This window comes from Eumetopias jubatus, unplaced genomic scaffold (assembly GCF_037043125.1).
Source record: "Eumetopias jubatus isolate StellerSeaLion01/CBP00866 unplaced genomic scaffold, mEumJub1_p1.0 scaffold_13, whole genome shotgun sequence".
Lineage (NCBI taxonomy): Eukaryota > Metazoa > Chordata > Mammalia > Carnivora > Otariidae > Eumetopias > Eumetopias jubatus.
This window is the reverse complement of record NW_028274819.1, coordinates 42,415,344-42,430,463: the sequence shown is the minus strand read 5'-3', so window position 1 is coordinate 42,430,463 and position 15,120 is coordinate 42,415,344. Positions and strand designations below refer to the sequence as shown.

The 15,120-nt window shown below is 36.6% G+C and overlaps 1 protein-coding gene across 1 annotated transcript in view; it reads right to left on the bottom strand.

Annotated features, from left to right (window-relative positions):
- SOX6 (SRY-box transcription factor 6) overlaps window positions 1-15,120 on the bottom strand; it is a 384,265-nt gene that overhangs the window by 180,853 nt on the left and 188,292 nt on the right. Inside the window, exons 5-6 of the mRNA XM_088018068.1 lie at window positions 10,739-10,911; window positions 7,871-7,939 (exon numbers count right to left, since the gene is read on the bottom strand). Of these exons, the coding sequence (XP_087874194.1) occupies window positions 7,871-7,939; window positions 10,739-10,911 (242 nt within the window). The remainder of the gene's footprint in view (window positions 1-7,870; window positions 7,940-10,738; window positions 10,912-15,120) is intronic.

Genomic DNA, 15,120 nt, shown 5'->3' with positions numbered 1-15,120 from the left:
GTTTATCTAGATCTAGATCTAGATTTAGATCTAGATCTAGATAAACATATAGATACATAGATGTTAGATAGGTAAATAGATATAGTCCAAACAACTTAGAGTTCACATTTAATAATTTAGTCTGCATTACACTGTATAAAGCAGTATTTCTCAATCTTGATTGTCCACTAGTATCATCTAGAGTTTCTAACTATCTTCGACTAGGACTGTACCCCAGACCAATTAAATCAGAATCTCTGGGATGGAACCCAGGCATCGGTATTTTTAAAAGGCTTCCAAGTGTTCACAAGGTACAACCAAGATTGAGAACCACTGGCATCAAATGCTGTCACTCACTGCTCACTTTTTTCAGCTGGAGAAGGTAGTTGTAAAGAAAAGTATTAACATTAAAGGTGAGTGACCCTCAATATAAAGACATATCACTTTAAAGCCCCCAGAAAGTAAAATAATTAACTATCTAATAAGTTTATATTAAATACCAAAGAGTCACTCAGCCATGAATACATTTCATACTACACTATAGGAAGATCCCAATTATGTTCTTTTTATCTCTTTCCTTGGGGGTATATACCCATAGTTGTAGTAGTTCTGGGATATAAACTGATTCTAATGGCAAATCTTCAATTTTTTTCTGTTTAAGGACAAAGGGAATGTAATGAGATTTTAGATGTTAAGGTGTTATTTTCCACATTTTACAAACTAGGAAACTAAAGAGCACTAAGATTTATTCAAGTCACAAAAAGGGCAAATTGAGACACAACCTAGAATGTTGGAAAGAGCACTAGACTAGGAGTCATGAAAGTTGGGTCCCACTCATAGCTCAGACAATATTTAGCTTTCTAAGCTTGGACAAGTCTGGAGTTTCGGTTTCCTTCTGTAAAGTACAGGATTTGGACTGGAGAAAAAGATCCAAAGAAATTTCAAAGAAAAACAACACTGGGGATATATATAATGATAGATGCTCCAAAGCTTGCTTCAAACATTTTAATAATGAAGTTATTATTGTATTATTTATATATATATATTTGGGAATGTCTTATTTTACCAAATAAACTACTGGAAAACAAAGTATATGCCATCTATTATCACCTTTACTGCATAAAAAGAAAAGGCATTTTAATTCCAAAGGAGGTACAAAAAAAACCCCATAATGTCAGGGTTATTTTTAAATATAGCTTAATGATAAACTCACAACATTGTTGTCCACCAGTAGCCACCTGCCCTCTCCCCCACCCCGCCCCCATGAGCAAATGAGAAGCATGAGGACCTCTACATGATGTTTTGAATTTAATCTTCTATTAAAGTGGAAGTAGGGTGAAGGGGGACCATTTAATACCTCTTAGTGTAGTACTTTTTCTGAGGCTTCCCAAAATTTATCACTAAAGACTACCTTCATAATTTTTGCCATACCCAAGTATGCAACTATTATTTGCTTAAGGTTTTTATTTAAATTGACTTTTTTTTTTTGCTTAAATACATTTATTTCAAAAGGAAACTTTATAGCACTACTTCAAATAGAAAGCTCAAATCTCTTGTTACAAGTACAAGATAACCAGGTAAGTACAAAAATCAGTTTTATTTTATTTTATTTCATTTTATTTGTAGCTAAATGCTATTGCCTCCAAAGACTCTGAGACTAAGATGCTCTCTTGCACTCTCTCTCTGTCTTTCCTACAGAGAGAGATTAGCACATCCTAGGAAGGTATTAAAGACTAACACTAAACTGAGCCCTCAACGTAATCAAAGAGATCAAGAAAAAAATAGAAGAGAGCCGCCTTTCCCCATGGGATTGATTCAGTGTTACGTAATGATAATGTCACATGCTGGCAGCACCTGGGTCATCTGCCCATGCTGCTCCCTACCCTCCTGCCTCTGAAGAGGTCATGTACTCTCCCTTTTTCATTAATCTCAGGAAGAAGCAAAGATTCGGTTTCCCGGAATTTTTAGTATCAGTAGTCTGAGAAAGAGCTGGGGAGTAGAGTCAGAGATAAATACAAGCAGGTAAAGTAGAGAAGGGAGGGTCACCTAGAGGTGGGGAGAGAAACTGAAGCCCAGGGCCTGGAAAGCATTGAGATTCAGGTTCTGGTCTGGGGAGAGATCTCTGCCATAGGACCACATTTAGAAAACATGTAGCAAGCTGATTAATAACTCCATGTAGTAAGTAACTCATAGGATCTGGGCAAGTATCACTTCTTATTTTTAGATCCACTCCAACTTTAACAGTCTAGCATGGCCAAATCGGAATTTCTAATCCACAGAGAATTTATATTTTTAGCTGGGAAGACCCTTGCTATTCATGAATTTATAGCAGCTTTACCTATTCTTTATAATTCAGAGACTTCATTATTAAAATGTTTGAAGCAAGCTATGGAGCATCTATCATTACTTAAAAAGTTAATTAGATTACATAAAAGAAATAATTAGATTTGCATTTTTATCTTGGTTTTAAACTTCCAAAGAAGATCACAACAGCCTGCCTGTGGGCAATTAAAAACAGCATACAGCGGAGAAATAGAGAAGACAGGGTCTGTTTTTCCTGGCTAATTCATGATTGAAGATAGAATTACAAAATATTTTAAGGGCTTGCTGAAGCTGGGGGCTAATCCCAGACTTCTAAGCTTTGTTTATAACTCTCATTTCATTGCAAGAGAGTATTAGATCCACGTACAGTGCCAATAGTGGTATCAGATTACATCCAGCGGGTTTATTTAGTCCTGTTCAGAGGCTGTTGGACAGAGATTCATTACCTGATCAATAACACAAAAAAGAACTATTGGCTAGAGCCAAAACAGGAGCACTGTAATTGCTTTTTGTTTATCAATGCTAAATACAATTAACAGAGATACAACGTAAGACAGAGGGACTCCGTGAGACTGGAGAGCTCCTGACTTTCATCAGGCTCGTGTCAGCTTCTGCAGCCATCTCCAAAAGACAATAAATGCCAAGGTCCAGCTCTTAAAATTAGAGGTTACTTAGATACTTAATGATGAAGCATATCCTCAAATATATATCTAGTATTATTATCCTAGCAAAAAATTAATTAACCAGGTCATACAGGCCATGAAGGCTAATGTACAAAGTAATTATTTCTGATCTTTAGACAACTACTTCACATAAAAAGGTAGTCCTTATTCTGCTCAGCAGATACCTGAAATGCCTATAGTTAATCATACTTAAGGAAACAAAAGACAAGGTTTATCTCCTTCAAAGATGAGAGTACATCTCAAATTATTCTGTGTAATGGTTTAAGAACAATCACCTCCTCTCTTATAATATTAACATCTCTCCTGGTTAGCAGACAGGAAGAAGAAGAACACCTACCGAACGGTGCTCTATCCCATGACAGACACACAGAGACACACAAAATATATGAAAAGCACACAGGAATATATCATAGTCAAAACAGGAAATACTGTGTATGAAAAATACTCTCAAGACAGAGTGAGGCTTCACTGAGGAGAAATACACTTGTAAATAAGCAGCCTGTATTACAGCATTTAAAATAGAAAGCTTTCAGATGAGACAAAGAGTATGTGGAAAGCAGCAGCAAGGGCATTTAGTTCAGGCCTTCCACAGATGGAGTTTGCCATCTAATGCATGCATTAAATGATGAGGAAAGGGCAATGAATATTGTACATTCATCATAAGGATTAAAAGTCATAAAGATTAACAAAAAGCTAAGAATTTCAAGTTTCACAATTATACTAAAAAAGGCATGTGTGGATGAATTCACTAAATCGTCGGCTCTGGCCCAGGAAGCCAAATGCCCAAATAATCCCCCAACTAGCCAGTCCATTGTTAGGAGACTACTGTGGTTCCATCAGTGATATGAGGAGAGGCCACGGCCTATATAGCACACGATATAAGCCCCTTGAAAATCTCTAAGATTGAGGCTTGAAGAGAAGTGAATAAGGAGATAACACTGTTCATGTCTGGAAAAGCAAGTTTCTCACCGAGATATCTTCATGAGCTCAATTCTCTTCCAAACATTACGTTTTAGCAACAAAATGCCATCATTAAATGTGTTCCTAATAACGCGCTATTGAAACCAAAGAATGTGGTATGTCGTGTCCATGAAGACTATCTTCTCTAGATTCAAGAACCATGACATGGTCAGCTGAGGTTGGATAAATAAATTTATGGATGGACCAAGAAAGCAGGATTTATAAAGTATTTTCTCCTTTGCTTAGACTAGCCTTCCATTTAGTAGTTGATTAAAACACTGTACATATACTTTGATATGCCCAATGGATTAAAAGTGAATTTTGTTGACTGGTCAACATAACTTATAAATAAAATGCTTCCAAAGACTGGCTAATATACTCGAGTGCAACAGTGGAACAAGGAAGATGACATTACCGAAGCAATTATCTGTCTTTTGGAATTAAAGCACGAGAACCAACATTCCCAATTCCAAGGACCCACGTTCCAGCATCTATTATTTTGGCTTTCCATAGACTTGATGAAAACTGTGCTATTTCTGTCCTGGAAATATCAAAAATGTCTAACTTTTTCTGGGCTCTATATCGGGGGAATTACTTAATCTGAAACAAATTAGAGGAATCACCATTTTCCCCAAAGCACAAACAGAGGGATTTGAATTCACTAAGCAAACAGCCTCCTAAAAGATCTGTTAGTATTAAAGCATTTTAATAATCATTTAAAGTTATTACCCTGATTTTTTAATGGCAAAAATTGACTCATCAAAAATATAAAAACATTGGTTCACAAAAATCATCTTACTTTCTAAACACAGCTTACATGGTATCTCTTTCAAAATGTAGTTAGAATTTGTTAAGGCAAAATTATGTCAAAAATTATATTTAAAGAAGAAAAATATATAAATGAAAGGGTTTTTAACTAAACATTTATGTTCTGTATGAGTTCACATAAAAGAAGCATGGGACTTTTACAATACTGTCTTCATCATGCCTTTTCTGATCTCTAAAGAAAAATCCTGCTTTTTTCATTTTTTGTAAACCATTCAGGTTTTCATTTGTTTCGGTTATAATAGGCCCAGATGTGTTGGTGTGTGGTTATTACAAGAGGTTAGACACTCTTTCCCTTTCTTTCTATTACAGCTTACAAATTCCAAAACAACAAGACAGATTCACAAGTCAGCATTCTGAACTAGAAGTAGAGAGCAGTCTTGAATGTAACCACCTGATACTGATGATCCATAGCCAATTGCCATGGCTTAATCTTGCTGACCATGTTAGCTAACAGGTTCTAGGACTCAAGCTTTAAAAAGAAAGAAGGTCAAACTTGGCTCAAATTGCCTCTGTATACATTTGCTTTAAGAAGAAGGTTTTGTACTCACCTTATTTTACTCTTCTGGTTTGTTCTCAAAAGGGAGAATGTTTCTTTCATGATAGAAAAGTGTTGGAGGCATCTCTTAAATCTCATATTTTGCTCAAAAACTATACTAAAATTAGCCCAACAATAATCTCTTCTAAATTTAATCATGACTATAGCTTGTCAAAAACCATATTTGAAAATACAGCTAACCCATTCCCTTTCTAAAAAAAAATAATAATAACTAAAAGTCTGAATATCAAATACCTGCTTCATAAGTGTCAGAGATGAGTATGTTTTGTGTAAGGAGTGTTTCTCAGTATTTGAAAAAATTTTTGAATGGTCTATACTGATAAGTACTGACAAGATACGAAGTAATGCAGTAGCTCAGGACAGAATGAACTATAAATACAGGTTATTGTTTCCTGTTATTTTTTAAAATATGAATCTTATTACAAAGATTCCTATATTTCTAAAATGAATGCAACTCTGACACTTTGAATCTCTCTGATTTTATAATTTGTACAGTTGAGATCAAGTGCTGATTAGCTTCAATTTTTAAAAATTTAAACAATAAGAAATAGCCACACTTTTAAAAGCAATTAAACTTCTATTAGAAAGCTTGAAAAAACAGTTTTCCTATATTCTCAAATTGAACATTCTGATGAATAATATTTTAACATCATATTCCATAGTTTCTTGAAAAAAAGGCATCAATTTCACATAGTAAAGTTATAACCATAAAATCATATGCAATCAATAAATACTAATAATATTTCATAAAAATGCTCTGAACTGATTTGGTTGCTATTCATCTGACACCCTCAGTACCACAAAGCAAACATCAATTAAGACAGCCACTTCATACAAACAACAGTGGACTAAGAAGTGAAATACATTGAAAATAAATAAAGAAGTAAATAATAAAGATGTAGTAAAAACCTTAACAATAAGTAACTGATAAATCAGGGAACATCTCAGGAAACTTCTTCCATTCCTGCTTTACAAATAGGAGAAAGAGAGAGAACTAAATGATGAGGTTGTTTAACACCTACTGAGTTCTTAGAGAGGAATCTCGAGAAAAATGTAGGAAACCACAGGCTAAAAATCTTGACCTTAGCAGTAGGAGACACACTGAAAATTCTAATAAGGGCAGAACCAAGGAACACCTGGACAGTTGTTTAATTAAGGATCTCAGCATGAGTCATAAAAGAGATATCAGGAGGAGAAATTATTCCACGATTTAATTGTAAAAGCTGACTGTCAAAAATGCCAGAGACATTCCATCTCCCCTGTATTTAGACTCTTTACTTTGAAACATACATCCTTGCGTAGGGAAGATGGAATCAGAATGAACTGAACAACAACAACGAAGCCACTGGCGAAAACCTCTGAGTGAAGATAACTGGACAAAATGCCAGACGAGGTACAGGGACTTCCTCAGACACCAAGGTGGTACTTTAAAAGGAACACCAAGCATGATTAACAAATGAAGCAAGGCTCCACGTTAAAATCACTGGCTTTCACCAATGAAAGAGCAGACGAGTAAACTAGGACTTTATGCAAATGGTTTTTTAAAAAAGACAGGAAGGTGTAATAGTAAACGCAAGCAAAGGAATACTATAATTCACATATACCGCCCCCCCTAGGCTGCAACACAGATTGCAGAGGATAGAAAACATCCACAGCAACCAAGAGAACGCTCACAGGCCATGGCGGGGAGACAGAAGTCTGGGATGAGGATTCCTCAGGATTCATCACCAGACAACCAGGTCTGTATTCTAAGGTTTTCTAGAAGTCACATATCCATGTTCCTTTTCAAAAATGGATGCCACTTCCCTTACCTATCTCAGATAGCTGTTAGTTACATCAACCATCAGGTGTCTAAAGGAACATCAGCAATCAGAATTCCTTCCCAGGCCACTGTAATCGTGATCTATGTACCGTGTTGTTACACTGCCACAACAAAGAAGGGATTTTTAAAATTGTGTCACAATTATTCAGGAACAAGTGTTTCTTCCTTTCCGGACTATAAGCTCCTTAAAGACACATAATTATTCATTGATCTTTCTATTCCCCTCAGCACCCAGCAGAAATGCAGTGAATATTTGTTAAAGACCAAATTAATCATTATCAATCTTTTCCCAGCTTGTAAGACTCTTCTCATAACTGACCCAATCAGACAGTCCTGATAAGCAAATAAGCGTCAGCTTCTCCCTGTGATACCATCAGGTGGTAGAATACAAAGCAGAAAGTGGTATGTGGCAATAAAAACAGCACGCGTGTGCTACCTTTGAGACCATTTGGGTTTCTACTGGGTGAGTGCTGGGTGAATGGCAAAAGGAGAAAGAGATAAGGTTTATTCTGTGTATGCTTCACATCCAAATGCTTAGACCACCGCGTCATGGTCAATGTTTCCTACATCCACGTATACAACTGTATACAACATCCTTGAGGAACAACCCTGTCGGTGCTGTTGACAAGAGACTGGGGCACATTTGCAGCATTTTAAATTCCATTTGCAAGGAGGAAAGTCTCTAAGTACAATCAGCCGAGAGTAATAAAACACACTGACCTGGATCTGTTGCTGCAGGAGATTAATTTTGTGCTGCTGCTGCAGAAGTTGCTGCTGCTGTCTTGCAATCTATCGGAAACAAAGTTTCATTAAGTTCAAATGAAATGCTTGCACCTTTGCCATTACCCAGGTAGCTCTCACGGAATGACAAGAATGCTTTATTGCACTTCTGCGTGAAAGAGTTCCTATAAAATGAGAGAGGCAGACTTGGTAAGTTGGAGAAAATGAAAAATTTCAAACAGGTGCCACCTCTCTGCTTACCAACTAAATCTTTCTCTATAGGTGAACAGTACCCCTTGTATGACACTTGTGAGCAGTTCATCCATATCTGCACTGGTCATCTAGAAAGAATGGGAATGTCGAAATCTGATCTTTGGAGAATAAAGACAGGAAAATTCTGGCTACATTTTTTGCAAGAGCTTAATTTGGATATAAAAAGTACAATCTGTAAGCAAAGCCGGGAAAGAACTTTCTATTACTTGTGGTCTACTTTGGGGAAACCTTTTCTGAAGGAAAGATTTCCAGAACTGATAAAACTTACAAATATGTCAAGGGAGTGCCAAAAAAGCAGCAAAAAGTCAGAAATCTTTTTGGTTGTTGTTGTGGATGTCACAGGTACAAAGTACTTTTTAAAAACAAAATTTAATATTTATCCTTTTGAGGGTAATGTGTTAATTTTAAAGTTCAGGATCCAAATACAAGTTTTACATTCCCTTCCTTCGTCCAACAGTCAGATTCAACATGTGAACACACCATCTGGTCTATAAAAAGAAATATTAACCACTCAATGCAAGCCCTATTGAGGACTGAATCTGCCCCTCAGAAGAGCAAACAACTTCTTCAGCATAATGTTATTTACTATAAAACATGAGTTAGGCATCAGGCTGCCTCTCGCCTCAAAAGCTAGAGCCCCGGGAGATGCCCATTATGAGAACACACTCACTGCCCACATAGGAAGCCAGATGGAAAAGTGGCCAGAGACTACTTAGAAGAACTTGGTTTAGTAGTGCCCTACAGGCAAGAGTTACGGGTTTTTTCCTTCCTATTTCTTCTACTTCCAAAAGCCTATATTCTAGAATCTTGGAAGTGGAAATGAATGTGGATCAGCCCCCTGCTGTGTATTTCTTGAGTCTTTTTGATGCTTCAGCCTAGAGCAGAGGGAAACACCCAAATCACATTTCACTCAGCCCAAGATAACAAAAAATAGCAGTCTACTCCCAAATGTTGCTTTTGTGGTTTCTGGTGATGACTGGCTCATACTGGAACTCATGATAAAGCTGCCCCTATCACAGGCTAGAATTTGAGAGATGGGACCACTCCTTCCCAAAGCTTCTTAAGCAAAATGGAAACAGTGTCTAATCAGATTGGAAAGGCCCGGTCGGCTTGTCACCATTCAAATCAGAAATGGACAACTCGGCAACTCTAGGTATAGATGCTGGATCCTCTGAATATTTATTTCCTCTTAGCAAACCAGTGAAACACTACTAGGCATCTAATATTGATGGTCCCTCCTAAATGATAAAGTGCTGCATAGAAATGCACCCAAAACACCACAGTGCAATTACTATCATCTAGACGTATGGGTTTGACACAGTGAAGTATGGTACATAAGCACCATGTGGCTCAAATTCTGAATTTTATTTGCCAATCGGTTGAGCTACATGCTCGCTTCATTGAGCATGACAACCTAGTTTTAAGTGTCATTTAATTTTCATTTTGAAATATAATTACAAAGTGTTCACTGTAAGATATCACTCGTCTGCAAATGTGTCAAGATTAATTTGTGCTAGCTTATTCACAAGTGTCAATAGTTAATTACTGTGTCATCTCTGGATGGCTAAATGACATTCTAACTTCTGATTTTTTACAGTGTTCCTTTATGTTATTTTCCATTAGGGGCTGAGTCCATATTCCTACATGTGGGCAAATATTCAAGCATATAAAATACCAGACGTCACAACTCATTAAAATCAACAGAGCATATATTGCTCTATATACCCCTATAAAATACATTTAACTGAAAAGATAATTCCAGTAATAATGTCAGATTCCTAAAAACTGCACATTAATTTGGGTCCATCTGATCTAAAGCATCAGGGATTACTCTACAGGATCATTGTTGTTAGATTAATGTACTCTTATGAGACAGGAAAAACCTTTGGGAAAGTGATTTATTTTTTAAAAGATACACATTTAAACTTTGCTATCCTTTCTTCTTTCTCACATCTAAATCAATGAAATCAAATTCTTAGAGGAGCCATGTGCTAATTTGTTTTCAATGACTTAGCTATGCTATAAATAGAGTGACCATATAATTTATATAATTTATCATTCAAACTGCGACAACTTTTGCAAGTGGAATAGGGGGTTACTAATAATTACTCTGGAAAACAGGCACTAGCCAGGGCTACTCTGGGAAAACTGAGACCTATAATCACCCTAGCTTTAAAGTTGGAGAAAATCATTGGACCAGTAAGCTTAAAGATCCTCAAAGTTTTTCTAGACCAGAACTCTCCTTTTCTGGATGAGAAGAGTAAGGCCTGAAGAGAAGCAACTTACTCATGGTTAAGCTATACTAGGAATATGCGTGATGTCTATGTGAATAAATCCCTAAGTAATTAATCAAATCCAAATGTTCTGGAACAATATTATCACTTCAGTTTTGCCCAGTTGCTATGATGCCTTTTTTTGTCCTCCACATATCACCTCAGTATTCCGAAAACCCTGGATTTTAGAAGGCTTCTTCCTTTCTTTCCTTCTTTTTTTTTTTTAGGAATGCTTATGACAAATAAACCAATCGATGTGATTACTCGCTGAGCTTGGCACATTCCACATCTCCAGCTCATCAGCTCCTTTTGCAGGGCTCACCTGTTCTTGCTGTTGGCGAGCAAGGTCCATTTGCTGCCGTTGTTTCTCAATTTGTGAGGCTGCCAGTTTTTTCTGTTCATCATGCGCTGCCAGGAGCTGCTCCCGTAAACTGATCAGCTGGGTAATCATTGTAGAGAGCTGCCGTTCTTTTTCTGCCAGGCTCTCAGGTGTACCTAAAATGGAAGTGAGAAGATATCTCACAAGTTTGAGAAAAGTCAGAATGAATTGGGGAAAGGGAGAGGGCAGATTTAGAAAGGGACTACCTTAAGACACTTAAAGATCTGGGACAATAACTGGAGGTTACTGTGAGCATTAGGAACACAACAGAATATCAATGGAATGAACACCAGAGTTAGTCATTGCCCCTGCCAAGAAAAAGTATTATCACTAATAAAATTCTCATTCTTCCCTCTTGCTCTAATTTAAAACAAAACAAAACAAAAAGCAGAACTACCCCCATCTTCACCCTTTTACCATATTCCTCCTCTCCCCGCCCCCTTACCCCTACCAAATCTATCTGCTCAAGCTAGGAAACCTATGATATTTAATACCAAAGATTAGAAAGTATAGGTTGTGTTAATTTTCTATAATACTGGTTATCTCTACCCTCAGTGACTAATGCAGGATCTAAGACATAGTAGGTGCTTAATAAGTGTTATTTAAGGAATTTTCCAATCATTGCTCTCCTAAAACTTTTCTATTGTGTAAAGACCTGTCTCTGAATTCAAGAGTTGTTCTCTTCGCCATGGAATGAGTTCTACAGAAAGAGGGGAAAAAAAAAATCTGCCTTGCCTCAGGTAAGAAAGGATTGAATCTGATTTTTTTTTCCTCCCTTTGAGGGGATCAAGCTAAAGTTCTCAAGTTCATCCTTAAAGGCAACAATGTTGCTTGGAGGGCTCCTTCACCCCTTTGTCATTTGTCATTCTTCAAAGGGAAAAAAACACGTTCAAGGTTGAAAAGGTTATGCATAAGGATGTGTTGTTTAATGAATATGATGTTGCTGAACACTTACGGTATGCACTAATGGTGCTGAACAGTCTTTTTATGGGCAAATTGCACAGCTCTCCTAAGTAAAGGGTATAGAATCCTTCTGTGAATCTAAATTAGAGTATTTACCACAGCATAAGATAAGAATTTCAACCCACTATATTTGAGCCACACAGGTTTCATTATGAAGAAATGATCTATGATTTGAAAGCTTTTCAGAAAGATGCCACCAGCTGTCAAAGGGGACAAAGATTGCCGATTTGTGTGTGTGTGTGTGTGTGTGTGTGTGTGTGTGTGTAAGAGGAGACTTCCAATCTCTTTAGGAAACCCCCTTCATTCCTGCTAAGAAAGCACCAGGACAATCTGAGAAACTCAAAATATTTCAATTAGCAGTGGTCCTATTTTCCGAGTGGCCCCATGGACAAAGGGAGACTTCAGAGGATGCAGGCAAGTACTTGCTAGTATCTGATTCCCAGAAGGTAAAACTGATGTCAGCAGAGAAGTTATGGCACTTAGGACTACCTTGGGGTTTACAATGCCAATTCAAGTCCTTAAAAAATAAAGAAACAAAAAACTGTCAATATCCCATATCCTTAAAGATTCACTGAGTTGAAAGATGGCCTAAAATCAAAATTAAAAGAAAAATAAGATAATGAGATGTTGTTAGAAAATGTGTTCTACTGATAAAAGCACAAATACTGTATCAAGTTGTTCTTTCCAGCTACTGGAATTGATTTTTTTTAATGAGTTTTTATTTCAGCAATAGGAACTTCAGCTTGGTAAAAAAAGAACTTCTTGATCTAGAAATACTAAAATACAAAAGCAGGTTCCTAGAAGGAATCATAAAATTTCTTCAAAATTGCAACAAGCTCAATTAATGCATGTGTTAATATATATAAGAATGAGAAAATACAAAATAAATATGAAATGTATTCATTTACTCATTTTATTCATTTCTCATTGAAAAAAAAATACTTCCTGAATGACAGCTATGTGTCAGGTACTGTATAGAACTAAGGATACTAACACCATGGCAAGGAAAAGCAGACAGAATTCCCTACTCTCATGCACTTTGTAGTCCAAAGTAGGGAGACACCTTAATCAAGAAATCACACTTTTAAATGTAAACTACAGCTAAAAAAGAATTACAAAATGATAGGTATTTGGGGGAAAGTTTAACCAAGTCTGGGAGGACCAAGTGTAAGAAAGATAGACAAATTAAGACAAAGTAACAAATTAACAGGAAGACGAATAGAGTTAACTAGTCAAAGATTTGCAGGGTGGTCAAGGAACTTTTCTGCAGAAACAAAATAGGCAAAAGCCCTGAGATGGTGGGGGAGGGGGAGTTCTAGTGTGTTACAGAAGTTGAAAGAAAATAGTAAAATTTGAGCAAGTAAAATTAAAGCAAGGAGTAGAGTACCAGATGAAATAGGAAAGGTTCACACCATACAGCTCCTAATAGACCATGCTTGATAAACTTCATATTTATTCTAAGAATATTTCAAAATCACTACAGTATTTTAGATAAGGGATGAATGATGTGGTCATTCTAGCTATGGTGTGGGAAATAGTTTGGAAAATTATAAGAATAGATCATTGGGATATATGCATATTTTATTATATATAGTTTTGGAAATATTCTGATCTACCTGTAATTTTCTTTCTATACCTATCTATATGCAGTGATTTAAGAGAAGGCTTAGTAGATTCTGGGAAAGTCACTGTACCACAATTCTTTGTTAATAAAGAAGAGCATTCATAAGAAACTTTGGGTAAGGACCAATACAAGGGTAGGATCCGGTACTTAGATTCCCCAGTAGACTGGAAGCTTTTCTCTTCTCCTAGATTAAACAATGTTGTTTTAACAATCTTCAATATAGTCTCCTTTCTCCTCTACGCAGGAAACAGAGAAGCTGAGGATAACATATAAATGTCTTCTCAGCTTCTTCTGCTCAAGGTGAAGCCAATAGGTCTATAAATGCATTGGTGCTTCCAATGCGAATAGACATGTATATCTGTATTTACAGAATATCACCATTTAACTGAAGCTTTTTACAAATCACTAATGATATTCAAGCTGTATAATTATAAAAAATCAGTGACATCTAAATAAATTTTTTAAAAAGTAAGCCAGAGAGCAATATTTTTAAATGGAAATTTTAGGCATTCATATAAGACTGTCACTATCTTTTCCTTAATTTGAGGAGCAGATATATATATATATATTGAATAGATATGAGTGGCATAATGAATGCAGTTGGAATGAAATATAGTAGCAAAACAAGTCTAAAATTTCCCCCTCAATGGAGAATTTATATATCTATACATATAGATAGATAGATATATCAATTAGTCCCTTGTGGGTCAAATAAAGGAGAGATCAATTTACCCCATACAATAGCTTACACTCTCTAAATGTGTAGGCCACTTTGTCCCCATATGTGTGGGCATGTGTGTGTGCACACATGAGCATTTTTCTGTTCTATAACCATTGTATTTATTCACATAGAGTGGTTTAAAGCAAGGTATTTAAAACATGTGGGGCTGGATTCTTCAGTTTTAAATTAACAGCAAATGTTTATGCTGCTATAATAAAAATAACATTGAATCTCAATCACATTGATCAACCAACCTGTGAACACAAGTTTTCTCATCTCAAAAAATACTAGTTTAATTGAATATGGAACTTTGCTACAGCAAACAAACTAACAAAAAACACAACCCCTATAGACAGTCCTTAACTTACAATGGTTCAACTTATAATTTTTTGACTTTATGATGGTGCAAGAGTGATATGTATCCAGTACACCAGGGAACAACAGAGTCTCTCCAGACGCTGGACAGAGGCAGAGACCTGCAGCTCCCACTCAGCCACACGATCGCGAGGGCAAACAGCCAGGGCACTTCGCCGTACTGCACCCGTATGACCATTCTGTTTTTCAGTTTGGGGATGATATTCAAAAAATTATAATTTATTATTATTGTTATAAAAATAGGCTTGATGTTAGATGATCTTGCCCAAGTGTAGGCTACTGTAAGTGTTCTGAGCATACCGAAGATAGGCCAGGCTACGCCCCATTAGGTGGATTGGGGTGTATTAAACGCATTTTGGACTTAACGATATTTTCAACTGAAGATGGGTTCATCCGGACGTCACTCCATCACGAGTCGAGGAAGACCTGTACAACTGCCAGAGTTGTTGAAAAGGTAGACAAATTATGGGGCACAGTGGGGCAACCTAAATACCATCTGGCTATGTTAAAGGCAAAAGACCAGACAGAATGCTCTTATGAGGTAACTTAGCTCAATGTAAAAAGTCTTGTCTTAAATGATGTTTTGGGTTTTGATAAAATCAACTTGAAAAAAAGAGGAGCTCAGACCCAGAGGATCTGCCC